Genomic DNA, 14,382 nt, shown 5'->3' with positions numbered 1-14,382 from the left:
ATGCCTGTTAAGAAATCACCTATGAATAATCTATTTGGAGTAATATCTTCCTCTTATTATGAACAACTCTTGAGGTCTAATTTGCAAAATTTAAGGAGAAGAAAGAAAAATAAACCAAAGTAAGTTAAAATTTTTTTCAAATTATTAAAGTAGTGGGCCCATATATATATTGTAGAATTTATAAAGTACCAATAATTGTGAGCAATAAATATACCTAAGAATAAAAATCTTAAATTTTACTTTTTTTAAAGAAATAGCTTCATTATTTATAATTTCCAAAAGTTTGAATTCTACATGTTTCCTTTAAAAATAAGCAATTTCCTATAATCATACATGTATTTTAAGTTGCCATAATAATCCCTGAAATGCATGAGAAAGCATTTAATAACTTCTATGTTGTGTAGCATTTTAGCAATCACTATGTCCTTTGCTATTTCAAAGTAAGCCACAATAAAATGCTTTTCTTCATCAAATTATTGCCTTGGGATAAAATTTCTAAAATGAAGTTCCTAGTTCAAAGTTTGTTGATAATTTAAAAACTGTGTGTAATTTTAAGAAATTTTAAAACTTAAAAAGAGAATAATAAAATATATAATTAAACTTACATGTTGACATATGTTGTTTCAAATATTTTCTTTAATAAAGACTAGATCAACAGATCAACCTGAAGCTCTTTGACCACACACATGCCCTCCCAACTATAATAATTGTGACATACCGTATATCATTTCAGTTCATTTTTCTACTTGAATATGCATGAATATAAAATTGTATTTTCCATGCGAATCTAAATGTAATTATACCTTTACATAAATTACATACACATATAAATTATAATACATTTATCTGTGACTTGATTTAAAAAAAATTCATGTTTTGAATTCAATACATATTGACGATTATGTATCCTCTTTATTCACTTTAGCAGCTTCATAATGTTCTAATATTATGAATTCTTCTAATTTTACTTACCTTATTTTCTAAATTCTCCCATAAAATTAATACCATTGTGAGAATTATCATATATATCTGTATACCTGTATGTTTCTTTGGAATGGATTTTTTTAATGCCTTGACTTTTTAATTTAACTTGATGCTATTGCTCTCTAAAGCATCTGAACTTTGGATGCTTTCAAAAATTTCTTATTATCTTACATTTTCTGCAGTTTTACTATCACCTATCTGAATGTAATTTAAAAATTACTCTCCTTGGATTTCTTAGACCTTTTGAATCTGTGTACTGTGTCTTTCATAATTTCTAAAAACTTATCAGACATTGTTTCTTTGGATATCACCTTGGCAACGCATTCTCTTTTCTATCATCATAGGACTCTTACTCTATTTTTGAATACTTTATTCTAATGTGATACGTTTGCTACATCACTTATTTTCTCTCATTACCAAATTTATCTATTAAGCTTGAGTAATTATATCTTACATTTCTAGTAATTCATTTATTTTTCTTCAAATCTTCTATTTAGGCTTAAGTTCTGGTTGCCTGGAGATAATTTTAAGCATATGATAGAACAAGTATGATGATTTTATAATTTGTGTCTGCTTATTTCAATGATTGTAGTCTTGGTAATTTTGTAATTTTTGTTGTTCTCATTTATGTTGTATCTTATCACTTCCCACTTGTCCTTGGGGAAAAATGTGTGTGTCATCCTCCAGAGAATCTTGCACTTGCTCTCTGCCAGGCACCTGTAGATGCTACTAGTTTGGGACAACTGAAACTGGCTTCCCTGCTGAGTGTTCCTGGCCAACAATCTCTCTTTGCCTGGGATATAAATCTGTGTTGAGACTGACTGTCTCAGACACATACACATGCACCCTCATACACGCACATACATTTTTTTCTTTTCCTTTCTTCTCTGCTGAGCACCAAGGCTACTTTCTCTACAGTGCCCTGGGGTTAGGGAGAAAAGATTGGGATGACAGACAATGTAGAAGTAGTCTCCAGTATGTTTCTTGCACTTTGAAAATTTTCATTATTTCTTTACTGTACAGTCACTTGGAAAACATAGTTGGCCTTGTATATGTGAGAAACACTCACAATACAAACCAGGACACAGGACTTGAGCAGCAAAGCGAAGCATTTATTCAGGAGTCTGCAGAGTCGGGCACACCCTCAGCCAGGAGAATGTGCGCAAAAAGTAGACAAAGAAAGCTGGTTTTATAGTAAAGTGCTCCACCCCAAAGTGAAATTGCCACCCTAAAGTGAAATTGATTAGCTTCCCCACCCTAACACCATTAGCTCCTCCACCCCTTTCCTTCTTCCCCATTTCTCCATTACTGGTTACTCCGGAGTTACAATCTAACTCCATAATCTAAATGCCCCTATTGTGATTTGTAAATATGCTAATGCTGTCAACTCCCTTCTCAGAGATCCTCTAATTACATTTGCCCTTGAGACCCTCTAATTACATTTTCCCTTAAGAGTCTTTAATTACATTTACCCTTTGTTACTAATGACTTTCTACTGGTTTGGGAGTCACTAAATCCTTGTTTCTTACAGTATCCATGGCCCCTTGTCTCAAGAGAAATCAGATTCTGTCCCTGGCATCAGCTGTTTGAGATGAAGCAGAGACCTTACTTGCATGAAGGAGCATCGTCTTTGTTTTTATTCTTACGTGTTGCATGAAATGTTATAGGCCTCATACTATATTTGCTTCACTTATTATTTCTTAGAATCATGAGTTTTTGCAGGCTCAGAATGTGTTCTATTAGAGACACATGTATGTAGGGAATCTATGTAAACCTTTTAAATTAGGCATTGAAACCCACACATTTCTGGACTAGAAAGAGAATTACACCACCTTGCAATGGATTACAGGTTCATATCACACTATTTTGTCACTATTATTTTAATAACTAAGGTTATTTTATTGTTTATAGTTGCTTTTTCTTTTCCTAGTTTATCTAGGGATGAAAAAGATCAAAAGATTTTGAAAACTTACATCAACTACACGTTTATTTTAGCTTATGGGAAAAAGTTGAAGAGAATAAGTCTTACATTAGGAATATTTAGTCAAACTATTAAGATTATTTTATATCTTTGTCATAGTAGCTGCTTGTGTATTTTTAATGTCTGGGAGGCTGTAGTCTTCAAAACTTCCTGAAATATTAATAAATCTGAAGTCTTTCCTTTTTATTAATGTTTTTGACAGTTTTATATTTGATAAAATGTGCTCAACAAATACATGTGCTAAATATTTTTAAAATATTATTTATTTATAGTAAGTATATATTCATGTAATATTGATATTTATATGTATAAATTTATAATACAATATAGTTCTTTAGTGGGTTTTAAACATCTGCTGTCAACAGCAAAAAGAAAGTTTTTAAGACTTATTTATATACTGGCCTTTGTTTATTTGAACATTAGTTTTTTAATTTATCTGAATTATTATATGCCTTTAAGTGCAATCCTAATGGTTAAGACCTTGCAATCAGATCTGTTCATTTTAGCCTGAGATCTATACTTGTAGCATTTGGATTGGCTAATAAATGATTTATCCAAAAATATGGTAAATTAGGAGATTGATGGCCATAAGAAGCATGAACACATATATTTAATACATTGCAGTGTAGCTTACTTTAGGGTGTATTACCCCAAGTAAGGTATCAGCAGCTACTGATGAGATTATCTGTACAAAGTACATAAGATCTTGCAAAATTTTAAAAACACAGTCTTCTCCTACTTGGGCTTATACGACTGTCTTGGCTCAAGTCTCTGGAAGGCAGAATATAAGAAGATGGTTAAGATTCTAATACTTTATTTGGGTTATACAAAGTCAATACAGTGAAGGTGAAAAAATTTTAAAGAGGAAAGTGAGGCAAGAAATCTTGATGTATTACCACAACTTGCCACAAAAAGACACAGAAGGGCTATGTCCATACTTGAGATATGGAACTTATCAAAACTGATTTTTAGAAGAAACTACATCTCACAGTAGACCATAGAATGGAGAATTAAGGAGGGATATTCAGCTCCTCTGCTCCCTCCTGTCTAGAATTTTCCTTGGTAAAGATTCACCCAATAGGTGCTAACATTAATACTTCCAGGTTGTGTCACCTGACCCCTGGTTGCTCCAAATATTGAAGAGGAGGAGCAGCTCAGTGTTTGGGGAATAAAAGTCATACAATTGTCAAATGAATCTGAGACAGCACATTAAGCTTTAGAAGTGTATATTTTTCTAAGAATGAGTTTCTTATAGACAACCCTGAAAGGACCATTGACTATTTCCAAATGTAGAATAGAAGTATAAGAGCACATATTTAGAAAACTAAATTTTTATTTGTATATTTTTTATTCCTCAGTTTTCTTCTAAATGACTTTCTGCTCAAAACTCAGTCTGTATTAATAGCCACTTTGACCTTTACCTATATACAGTTCTCTTTATTAGTTATTAGTAAGTAGGAGAAAACATTTTCAAGGCTTAAGACAGTATTCCATTTACTAAGAGTGAATCATAAATGTAAGATCTAAAGTAATACAAAGAATTAATAAAAGAATATATAAACTATAGATATTTTTGAAAAGAATCTAAAGCCTATATTTATTCATTTAATGTTTTATTTGAAAACAGAACACATGTTAATTTATGCAACATAACCCACAAACCAGTCTCTAAATCTGTGAGACTGTCTTATTGGGGAGACATCCAGTTGCAAGGCATTTGACATTCTTATTGCCTGTAAATTAAGCATCTTCAATGATGCCACAAACCTAGTTTAACTTTCAAATGAAAACAAACTTTAAGCGAAAAGAAACTTTAAAGACAGCTGCACTACTTTATAGTCTACCACTGAGCATTGTGATTTTCCTTGAGTCACAATTTTTCTCCTTAAGATTACCCTCCTTGTCATTAAAAGGATTGCATTAAGTCCAGTTTTAAATTTATCCTGTTCATTTGCATAAATACAACAAAAGCAGCAAATGATCACCTATGATATTTAAGTCTGCTCTGCTGGAACTTATACAAGAAGCCTTTAGGTTGACTTTCAGTCTGCCCTTCAGGGCACAGAAGCGGAGCCACATGCCTGCAATCTGGCCTTGCCTGTAAAACCCATGCTTTTTCAGAGTCTTTCAGGTTTTCTATTGTGCCTTAAGGTTCCTTCTAGCCATCTTTCAGGAAAGCAACCTTCGTTCCTTCCCTGAAAAGGTTGCCATGAACCGCACAACCAACCAAGGCCTTTTTTCTCGTGGGCTTTTATTACCTTCAAAAGTCAATCCCAGTTCCTCAAAGATTTTTGGTAACAACCTGAGCCAGGCATGCCTCCTTTAGTCATGACATTCCAGTCAAAGTCTTGCTTAAAAAAAACTTCTGTTAACAAATGGTCTTATTCGTTTTATGCAAAGACCCTTATGTCATAACTTCTTTAGAATGCCAAATTCTGGAGAGATCAGGTAGGGAGAAAAATTCACAGTGTGAAGGAAAATCCCTGTCCTTCTAATATTCACTAAAATTTCATTTCCATACTTTACACTTCCTTTTGTTCACTTTCCTAGACATGAAGTTTTTTTTAGGGGGGTGGAATTTGCTGGCATATTTATTTATTTATTTGCTTTTATTTATTTATTTTTTTCCACTAAAAATTTGTGTCTGTTTGTTTTTCTATTACAGTGTCCCACTTTTTCCCCCATTGCTTCCCCAAATCCTGCCCACCCCTTCTCCCACAGTTAATCCCCACCCTGTTGTCCATGTCCATGGGTCATTTATACAAGTTCTTTGACCAGACCCTTCCCCTTATTACTCCCTTTCTCTCCCTCCCCCTTCTCCCCTTGTCATTGTTAGTCTGCTCCTTGTTTTCATGCCTCTCATTCAATTTTGCTCATTTGTGTTGTTCATTAGTCTTCTGTATTAGGTGATATCATATGGTATTTGTCTTTCGTTGCCTGACTTATTTCACTTAGTATAATTCTCTCTAGTTCCATCCATGTTGTTGCAAATGGTAGGAGGTCCTTCTTTCTTTCTGTTACATAGTACTCCATTATGTAAATGTACCATAGTTTTTTGATCCACTCATCTACAGATAGACATTTAGGTTGTTTCCAGCATTTGGCTATTGTAAATAGTGCTGTTCTGAACAAAGGGGGACATAGGTTCTTTTGAATTGGGGTTTCAGGATTCTTTGGGTATAATTCTAGCAATGGAATTGTTGGTTCAGAAGGCAGTTCCATTTTTAGTTTTTTTGTGGAAATTTCATACTGTTTTCCATAGTGGCTGTACCAGTCTGCATTCCCACCAACAGTACACCAGGGTTTTCTTTTCTCCACATCCTTGCAAACACCTGTTGTTTGTTGATTTGATAATGATGACCATTCTGACTGGTGTGAAGTAGTATCTCATTGTGGTTTTTATTTGCATCTTTCTGATGGCTAGTGATGTTGAGCATTCTTTCACATGCCTATGGACCCTCTGTATGTCCTCTTTAGAGAAGTGTTTGTTCAAGTTTTTTGCCCATTTTTTAATTGGGTTGTCTGTCTTCTTGATGTTGAGCCATATAAGTTCTTTATATATTTTGGAGATCAATCCCTTGTCTGTGGTATCATTGGCAAATATATTTTTCCATATAGTTAGTTCCCTTTTCATCGTGCTGATGTTTTATTTTGCTGAGCAGAAATTCTTTAGTTTGATGTAGTCCTGTTTGCTTATTCTTTCCTTTATTTCCCTTGACTTATGAGATATATCATTGAAAATATTGCTATGTGGGATATCTGAAAATTTCCTGCCTATGTTTTCCTCTAGGACTTTTATGGTGTCACAGCTTACATTTAAGTCTTTTACCCATCCTGAGTTTATTCTGGTGTATGGTGTAAGTTGGTGGTCTAGATTAATTTTTTTTAGGACATCCCTGTTTAGTTCTCCCAGCATAATTTGTTGAAGAGTCTCTTTTCACTCCATTTTATATTTCTTTCCCCTTTGTCAAATATTTGTTGACCATATAGACCTGGATTTATTTCTGGGCTCTATATTCTGTTCCATTGATCTGTATGTCTGTTCCTATGCCAATACCAGGCTGTCTTGATTACAGTGGCCTTGTAGTACAGTTTGGTATCAGGTATTGTGATTCCTCCTACTGTTTTCTTTTTCCTCAAGATTGCTGTGGCTATTCAGAGTCTTTTTGGTTCCATATACCTTTTTGAAGTATTTGTTCTAGGTCTATGAAATATGTCATTAGTATTGTAATAGGGATTGCATTGAATCTATAAATTGCTTTGGGTAGTATGGACATTTTAATGATGTTGATTCTTCCCATTCATGAACATGGTATATGCTTCCATTTATTTGTATCTTTCTTAATTTCTTCAGTGTTATGTAGCTTTCCAAGTACAGGTCTTTTACTTCCTTGGTTAAGTTTATTCGTAGGTGCTTTACTTTTTTTTTTTGTTGCTATAGTAAATGGGATTTTTTTCTAGTTTTATCTCTGATATTTTATTGTTGATGTACAGAAATGCCTTCGATTTCTGAATATTGACTTTGTATCCTGCCATTTTGCCAAATTCACTTATTATGTCAAGTAGTTTTTTAGTGGAGTCTATAGGGCTTTCTATGTACACTATCATGTCATCTGAAAATAATGACAGTTTTACTTCCTCTTTTCCAATTTGGATGCCTTTTATTTCTCTTTCTTCTCTTATTGCTGTGGCTAGAACTTCCAATACCATGTTGAATACGAGTGGAGAGAGTGGACATCCTTGTCTTTTTCCTGATCTTAGTGGGGAGCCTTTCAGTTTTTGTCCATTGAGTATGATGTTGGCTTCAGGTTTCTCATTTACGGCCTTTATTATGTTGAGGTATGCTCCCACTATTCCCATTTTGCTGAGTGTTTTTATCAGAAATGGGTATTGTACTTTGTCAGATGCTTTTTTAGTATCTATTGATATGATAATGTAATTTTTGTCTTTCATTTAGTTTATGTGGTGTATTACATTTATTGATTTGCGTATATTAAACTATCCTTGCATCCCTGGGATGAATCCCACTTGATTGTGGTGTATGATCTTTCTAATGTGTTTCCGTATCTGGTTTGCCAATATTTTTTTGAGGATTTTAGAATCTATGTTCATCAACGGTATTGGCCTGTAGTTTGTTCTTTGTTGTGTCTTGACTAAAGCCTATATTTATGATTTCATACTATAAAGCCTATTTGAGTATGCACAATGTAAAGATACTATAATGAATTACACAGGTATCAGGGATGACAGAGCTTATTTCCATAGTCTGACTTCAGAAGCCCAAACTGAAGGTTAGTGCATTAGAATTGATAATTTTAGGTGAGGTGTTTATAGAGTAATTTATGTACATGTGCACATCACCAACTCTTTTATGCCTGTTTATAAATCTCTTTGTTACAATTAATTGTAACATAGACATACCTAAAAGGACCAGATTATTTCTTAATTCTGTTAGTACTTCTGGGTTTTAGGAGAAACCAAGTTAATTGTTATTCAAAATCTATGCCTATTTCCATTGCACTTATTTTTAATTTTACCATTTTTTATATCAAACTTACCAAAAGTGTAGTCTAGTCAATACTTAATTTTTTCACCTTTGTATTTATTAGTGCTATGAAATCTGGGTTTTGTTTTTATTTAGCTAGTGAAACTCTCCACTGACTTTCTAAACATTAACTCTAATAGTCTTCTAATTGTCCTTAGCTTTTGTATATCTGCAGATGTGCATTCTTTGTCATGGTTTTCATCTTCTATGAATTCTTTGTTTTTTCAGTCTAGGATTGTTTGTTTGCATGGAACTGGCATGCTCAGTTTAACTCAAGCAAAAGAAAAATGTAATGAAAGGATATATACAACTGTTTTGTAGAGCCTGAGAGCAGAAGGTATAGCCAGACCTCATTCACTCACTCAGTACTCACTATGTATTCTCTAAAAGAGGCTGGAGATAAAATAGTCAACAGATACAGTCTGTATCTACACTAGACTATAAACTAAAAACACAGGAGATCTGTCTATACAACAATAAATTATCCAACAAACATTGATCAGGGGCTACAACGGTGAGAAACTAGCTTTCTGTTGTGGGGTGTTTTATTATCTTGAACAACATTTTCTCAAAAGCCATTTTTTAGTTCTAACATCAGTTAATTAAAGTATCAACTAGTTATTTAAAATCCCTTGAGAGAGGATTAGATTGGCCCAGCTTGAGTCAGATGTCTATTGTGTCCCAATCAGCCATAGCCTGGGGGAGGGTGGCATTTGGATCATATGGTACTAATATAGAATTAGACATACTGGCTGAGCAGGGCCTATGAGTAATGAGGAATTCTCAGAGAAGGAGTTTGTACTCCAAATAGTACATATATTTGCATGCCATTATAATACTTAACTGAATCTTTTTCTATCCTATTTGCACTTTCTTCTTCCTTCCTAACTTTGAAATTTTTCCAAAGATATCTCCATTATTCAATACTCTTCCTCTTGAAATTTCATGTTTTTGAGTATCACTGATATATAAGTGAATCTGAAATCTTTGTTTCCAGATTTTAATCACTTCCTAAATACCTACCTCACAAGTCCATTTGGATTATAAGCGTCTGCATTTGGATGTCTCACAGGTAAATCATAGTTGATATGTCCAAAATGGCACAGATCATCTGCCCAAATTCCTCCCTCTAATTGTCTTGATGTCAACTCTCTATTACTAATCATGTAGGGTCAAAACTTTGAGATTATTTGTATACCCATCCTCACAATTTCTTTACTCACATCTTATTAAGCTTTATTGATTTAGCTTATACCTAATTTCTCATGTTCATTTACTCTTTTTTATTATTATTTCCCAAACTGCATTTTAGACCTTTTTTACTTCTGATATATATTGTTGAAATAATTGCCCAACTGTTTACCAACAGCCACTCTTCACCCCAAACCATTGAACATGACTTTCAGTTTAGTTATCTTAAAGCACAGGTGTAATCTCATCACTTTTCTGCTCAATAATTTCCTCCTATTTATCAAGTAAAATTCAGAAGTCTATGTATAACATAGAATTAGTGCCCACTGCAACTAAGAAAATATAAAATAGCAATGACACTTAAGCAAAATAGCAGTTTATTTCTTTAAAGTTTCTTCTTTTTCTTTTCTTTTTTCTTTCTTTCTTTTTAGAGATTAACAGTAGAATGTCAATAATAAGGAAAGAATAAGTGGACATGGGGGACATCTGTAACAGTGTCAACAATATGTTTCTTTCATACCAGTCCAGAGCTGGTAAGATGATACAGGACCTAGGTTCTATCTAACTAGCTGCTCTGCTGTACATAGCTTAGTCTTAAGACCGCCTCATGGTCCATCATGGCTGCTAAAGCTCCAGCAATCTCAGTCATGCTTCATGCAGGAGAATGGAGGAAGAGCAGAAAAAGCATTTGTGTATTTTTTAAAAGTACTTCCTAGAACTATTATCTGAATTTTACTTATATCTTTGTGGGTGAAACCTGTAGATATGTGCATACCTAACTGCCAGAAAGAATCTTTTAGTGATAAATGGAGGAGAATATACATTGATGTAGGCATCTATAAGTCTCTACCACAGATTGCTATTCAATGGCATTTACTTTTTTTCTCAACTGAGCATGTCCATCTTCATTTCCTATCTTTATTTTAAGCATTTGGTCACTCTATGCTAGGTTATGTATTTTTAAAAATTTTTCCTACTTGTTTTAGGGTAAATTTGAAGCAACTATAAAAAGAGGTCTCTAATTTCAGTGGTTTAAGTAAGATAGAAGTGTATTTATCTCACATAATAATTCAGTGGGTGTAGGCTGACAGAATAGCTCTGATTTAGGGGTCAGTGAGAAACTCAAGGTCCTCATTATCTCATAGGATGTTATACTCATTTTCCTGATCAAAGCTGATTCAGCATATATTTGTGTTCCAGTCCACTGGAAGGAGAAAAATAAAGTCTCATTCTAGAGAAAGTGACCTGTCTTTAAGCTAGAGGTGACCTGACGTTCACATATATTACATCTGCTCACATCCCATGGGCTTGGGCCACGTGGCCATACCCACCTGACCCTGTGCCCAGGAAGAGAAGAGAAGGTATTTGGAAAGATAACAGCTACTCTGTCATATTACAGTTCCTGTCTATACTTCAAGGTACAGCTCAAGTGCCATTTCTGCAAGGAAGTTTTTTCTAAGCCTTTAACCAAAACCAATAATGCTTATAACTAACAGTTATTTCCTGCTGAATATTTGCCAGGAACCAGACTGTATATTCTGGTTTAATGCTTTTCAAAATTCTACAAGATTTGGTCCACATTTCCACAGATGGAAAATTATTGCTCACACTGATTAAACAGAGATTATAAAACTGCAAAGTGTTGGAATAATGCTGTATACTTCTGAGCTCCCACAAGCTTTTTTCTCTTCTTTTCTCTTTTCTTCTCTTTTTTTGTTAGTATTTTCCTTTATGCTACATAATTTGTGATGTGTCTCACTTCCTTTATAGATTGTGAACTTCCTGAAGCTAGGCCTGGTTCCTCCATTAGCTTTTATTGTATTGGGTTGGCCAAAAAGTCTGTTTAATATTTTCCATAAAGGACACATTTTTCTTTTTCATCAATAACTTTATTGATTTGGATATTTTGAGTATGTCAGCCATCTCTCACTATTGGTTTCTAGTGGGTAGAGGCCAGGGGTGTTGCTAAACATTTTTCAGTGCATATAAGACAGCCCCTCAGCAAAGAATTATTTGGCCAAAATGTCAACAGTTCCAAGAAACCTCTCAAACCACTTTTGACATGTTCAATCAGTAATAGCACCTTCTCCATACACTGCACAAATTGTTTACATTTCTTGAATAAAGCATAATATGCCAAAAATGTTGCTTATCTTCTTTCATCCTCAATATTTAAGTGGCTTCACAAATATTCACCAATGATGATAATTTTTTTAATGCACACTGATGTGACATCTGTCACAATACAATCTAACAAAATTGTTTTGAATGAAGTTAAAGACAACAAAGTACTATTAGAGCCAACCCCATATCTAGCAAAATACTTGTATGTAGAAGGATTTAATTACATATGTACTGAACAAATGAATTGTCAGCTAAAAAAAGAGTTCTGAATTCACAATGTATATAAAGGGTCAGTTTGGATGGGGTACCCATACAGTCAGGAGACTTTAGTACATTCTCTTTATATGAAAATTACAATGATGATCTTTAGCCACTATCTTTCTACGGAACTCATGCACTTAGAGTAGATTCAATTTTTCTCTGTGAAATTATTTGATAATTTGAAAAAATTGGAATGTATGAACCTAAAATATGTTTTCTTTTTATATGCCTATATTTATTTTTTAAAGTTTTCTTTTTCTTCTCATCATGCATTATGTTTACCATTAAATAAGCATTTTTGTATAACAATCTTTATTTGTGATGGGCAAGAAATGATTAAATAGCTAATTTATTTCCCATTAAATGTTTATTAACAATAGCTGTGGGAGACCTATTAAGTATGCAGTATCGCTACAGAAAGCTGAAAAACATTAGCTCTGCATATTTTCTGTGATTCATTACAAGCTACAATCCATATTAAAAATAATTGACAAAACTGAAATTATTTATTAAATGTATTATAAGCATAGAAATAGAATTATATTTTGTTTTTATCCTTAGGCTTTTCTCTGCTTTAGAATTAAAATCATATATGTAAATGCACTTTCCTCAGAGCCTATAAAAAAGTTGAGGTAAAATATCTCATTTCAGATAATGTATTTTAAATTTGTATTTGAAACCCTGGAAATTGTGTTGTGTGTGTGTGGGTGTGCAAGTGTGGGTTTGGTATGTTTGGGGGTATCTGTGGTCGGTAGTGGGGGAATCGGCTTAGATCGCATTGACTATTGTTTTATTAAGAAGGATGCATGCAGTGTACATTCTTATACTGTAATACATTCTGAAGGGTCTTATAAAAAGATCTAAGTACAAAGATTTAGACACCTGATTCCAATATTGGCTGTGTTTACTTTTATAGCTATGACCTTGAGTTTGATATTTATACCCTCTCTGAGCTTCCTTCTTTTTTTTTGTAAAACAGACAAGTACAGTTTAGTGTCATTAATCACCAGGTGTTCACTAAGCAAATTGTATATACAGCAATAAGGAAAAACTTAAGAGCATCAAGTTAGAGCAAGGAATATAAGACAGGTATATGAAAACTAAATCATGGGGCAGATTTTTGTGGGTTTTAGAATTAGACCGGAGATGAGTTCTCAGCCCTTTGTAGTCATGTGACCTTCAGCAGTTTCTTCATCACCACTACCTTTACCTCCACCAAGTCACTGTCATCTAATTCCTGTCATTCTGCAGCAGCATCCTAATCAGCGTCCCTGCTCCTCTGCTCTGAACAGCCCTTAGTGATCTTTTAGGAATGTAAGTGAAATCTTTCATTCTCTAATAAAGCCTATATTGCCTTCCCATTACATCTAGGGTAAAATCCAGACCCCTACCATCTGGTTTAAATGCCCTGTGAGGTTTATCTCCCTTGGGCTATCTCCTTGATTTATCACCAGTTTCTGCTTTGTTTGTCCCTGGTCTTCCTGGTCTGTCTCTCATCCCAGCTCAGATGTCTCTCTAAAAATCTTTCCTGCAATGTAATGCACCTCTCTTTGCCTGTACTCTTCTTCCACACCTCTCTGCTTTTGACTTCACAGCACGTATCCTCAGAAACCATCTTGTTCATTTATGTTTTTCTTGTCTACTCTGTATCTGTTCTCCCCAAATAGAGTATATGATCCATGAGACAAGTGACTGCATATTTGTTTTTGATTCATTTCTGTTGCCTAGAAGAATGTCTGACTCACAGAGGTGCTCAATTAATATAGAATAAAGCAACAAGTTAACAAATGACTGACAGGCTCTATCCTGAAGTGATTTTTTTCCACTTTCCATTCCTCATCTGTCAACACTGAAGATATACTTTAGTATTTAGGACAGCTTTAGATATAAAACTTTTTAGAACAGTTTTAGATGACAGTTTTAAAATAGTTTTAGCTGTATTTATTGTTTAGAACAGGTGTAGACATATCCTAAGATAGTACAAAGAGTTCCCATATACCCACCATACAGTTTCTCCTATTATTAATATTTTACATTTATCACATTATAGAACCATATTGTATTATTATTAACTAAAACCCATGTCGTTAAAAATTTCCTAGTTTTCATTTGATGTCTTTTTTTCTGTTCCAAGGCTCCATACAGGATACTGCATTATATTTTATTTTCATGTAGTTTTAAAAAAATTCTTCTTGGCTGTGATAGTTCCTGAGACTTTCCTTGTTTATGATGACCCTGCCAGTTTTGAGGATTACTGGTCAAGCATTTTGTAGAATATTCCTCTACAATTCTCTGA

At 33.8% G+C, this 14,382-nt stretch overlaps 1 protein-coding gene across 1 annotated transcript in view; it reads left to right on the top strand.

The window, feature by feature from the left end:
• The window catches only part of TMEM232 (transmembrane protein 232), a 181,010-nt gene continuing 166,628 nt past the window's right edge, over positions 1 to 14,382 (top strand). The window contains exon 1 of the mRNA XM_090279017.1: positions 1 to 119. Coding sequence (XP_090135143.1) covers positions 1 to 119 — 119 coding nt within the window. The remainder of the gene's footprint in view (positions 120 to 14,382) is intronic.

The sequence above is a fragment of the Furipterus horrens genome, unplaced genomic scaffold, assembly GCF_987537825.1.
Source record: "Furipterus horrens unplaced genomic scaffold, mFurHor1.1.pri manual_scaffold_5, whole genome shotgun sequence".
Taxonomy (NCBI): domain Eukaryota; kingdom Metazoa; phylum Chordata; class Mammalia; order Chiroptera; family Furipteridae; genus Furipterus; species Furipterus horrens.
This window is presented reverse-complemented; position numbering and strand designations above follow the sequence as displayed.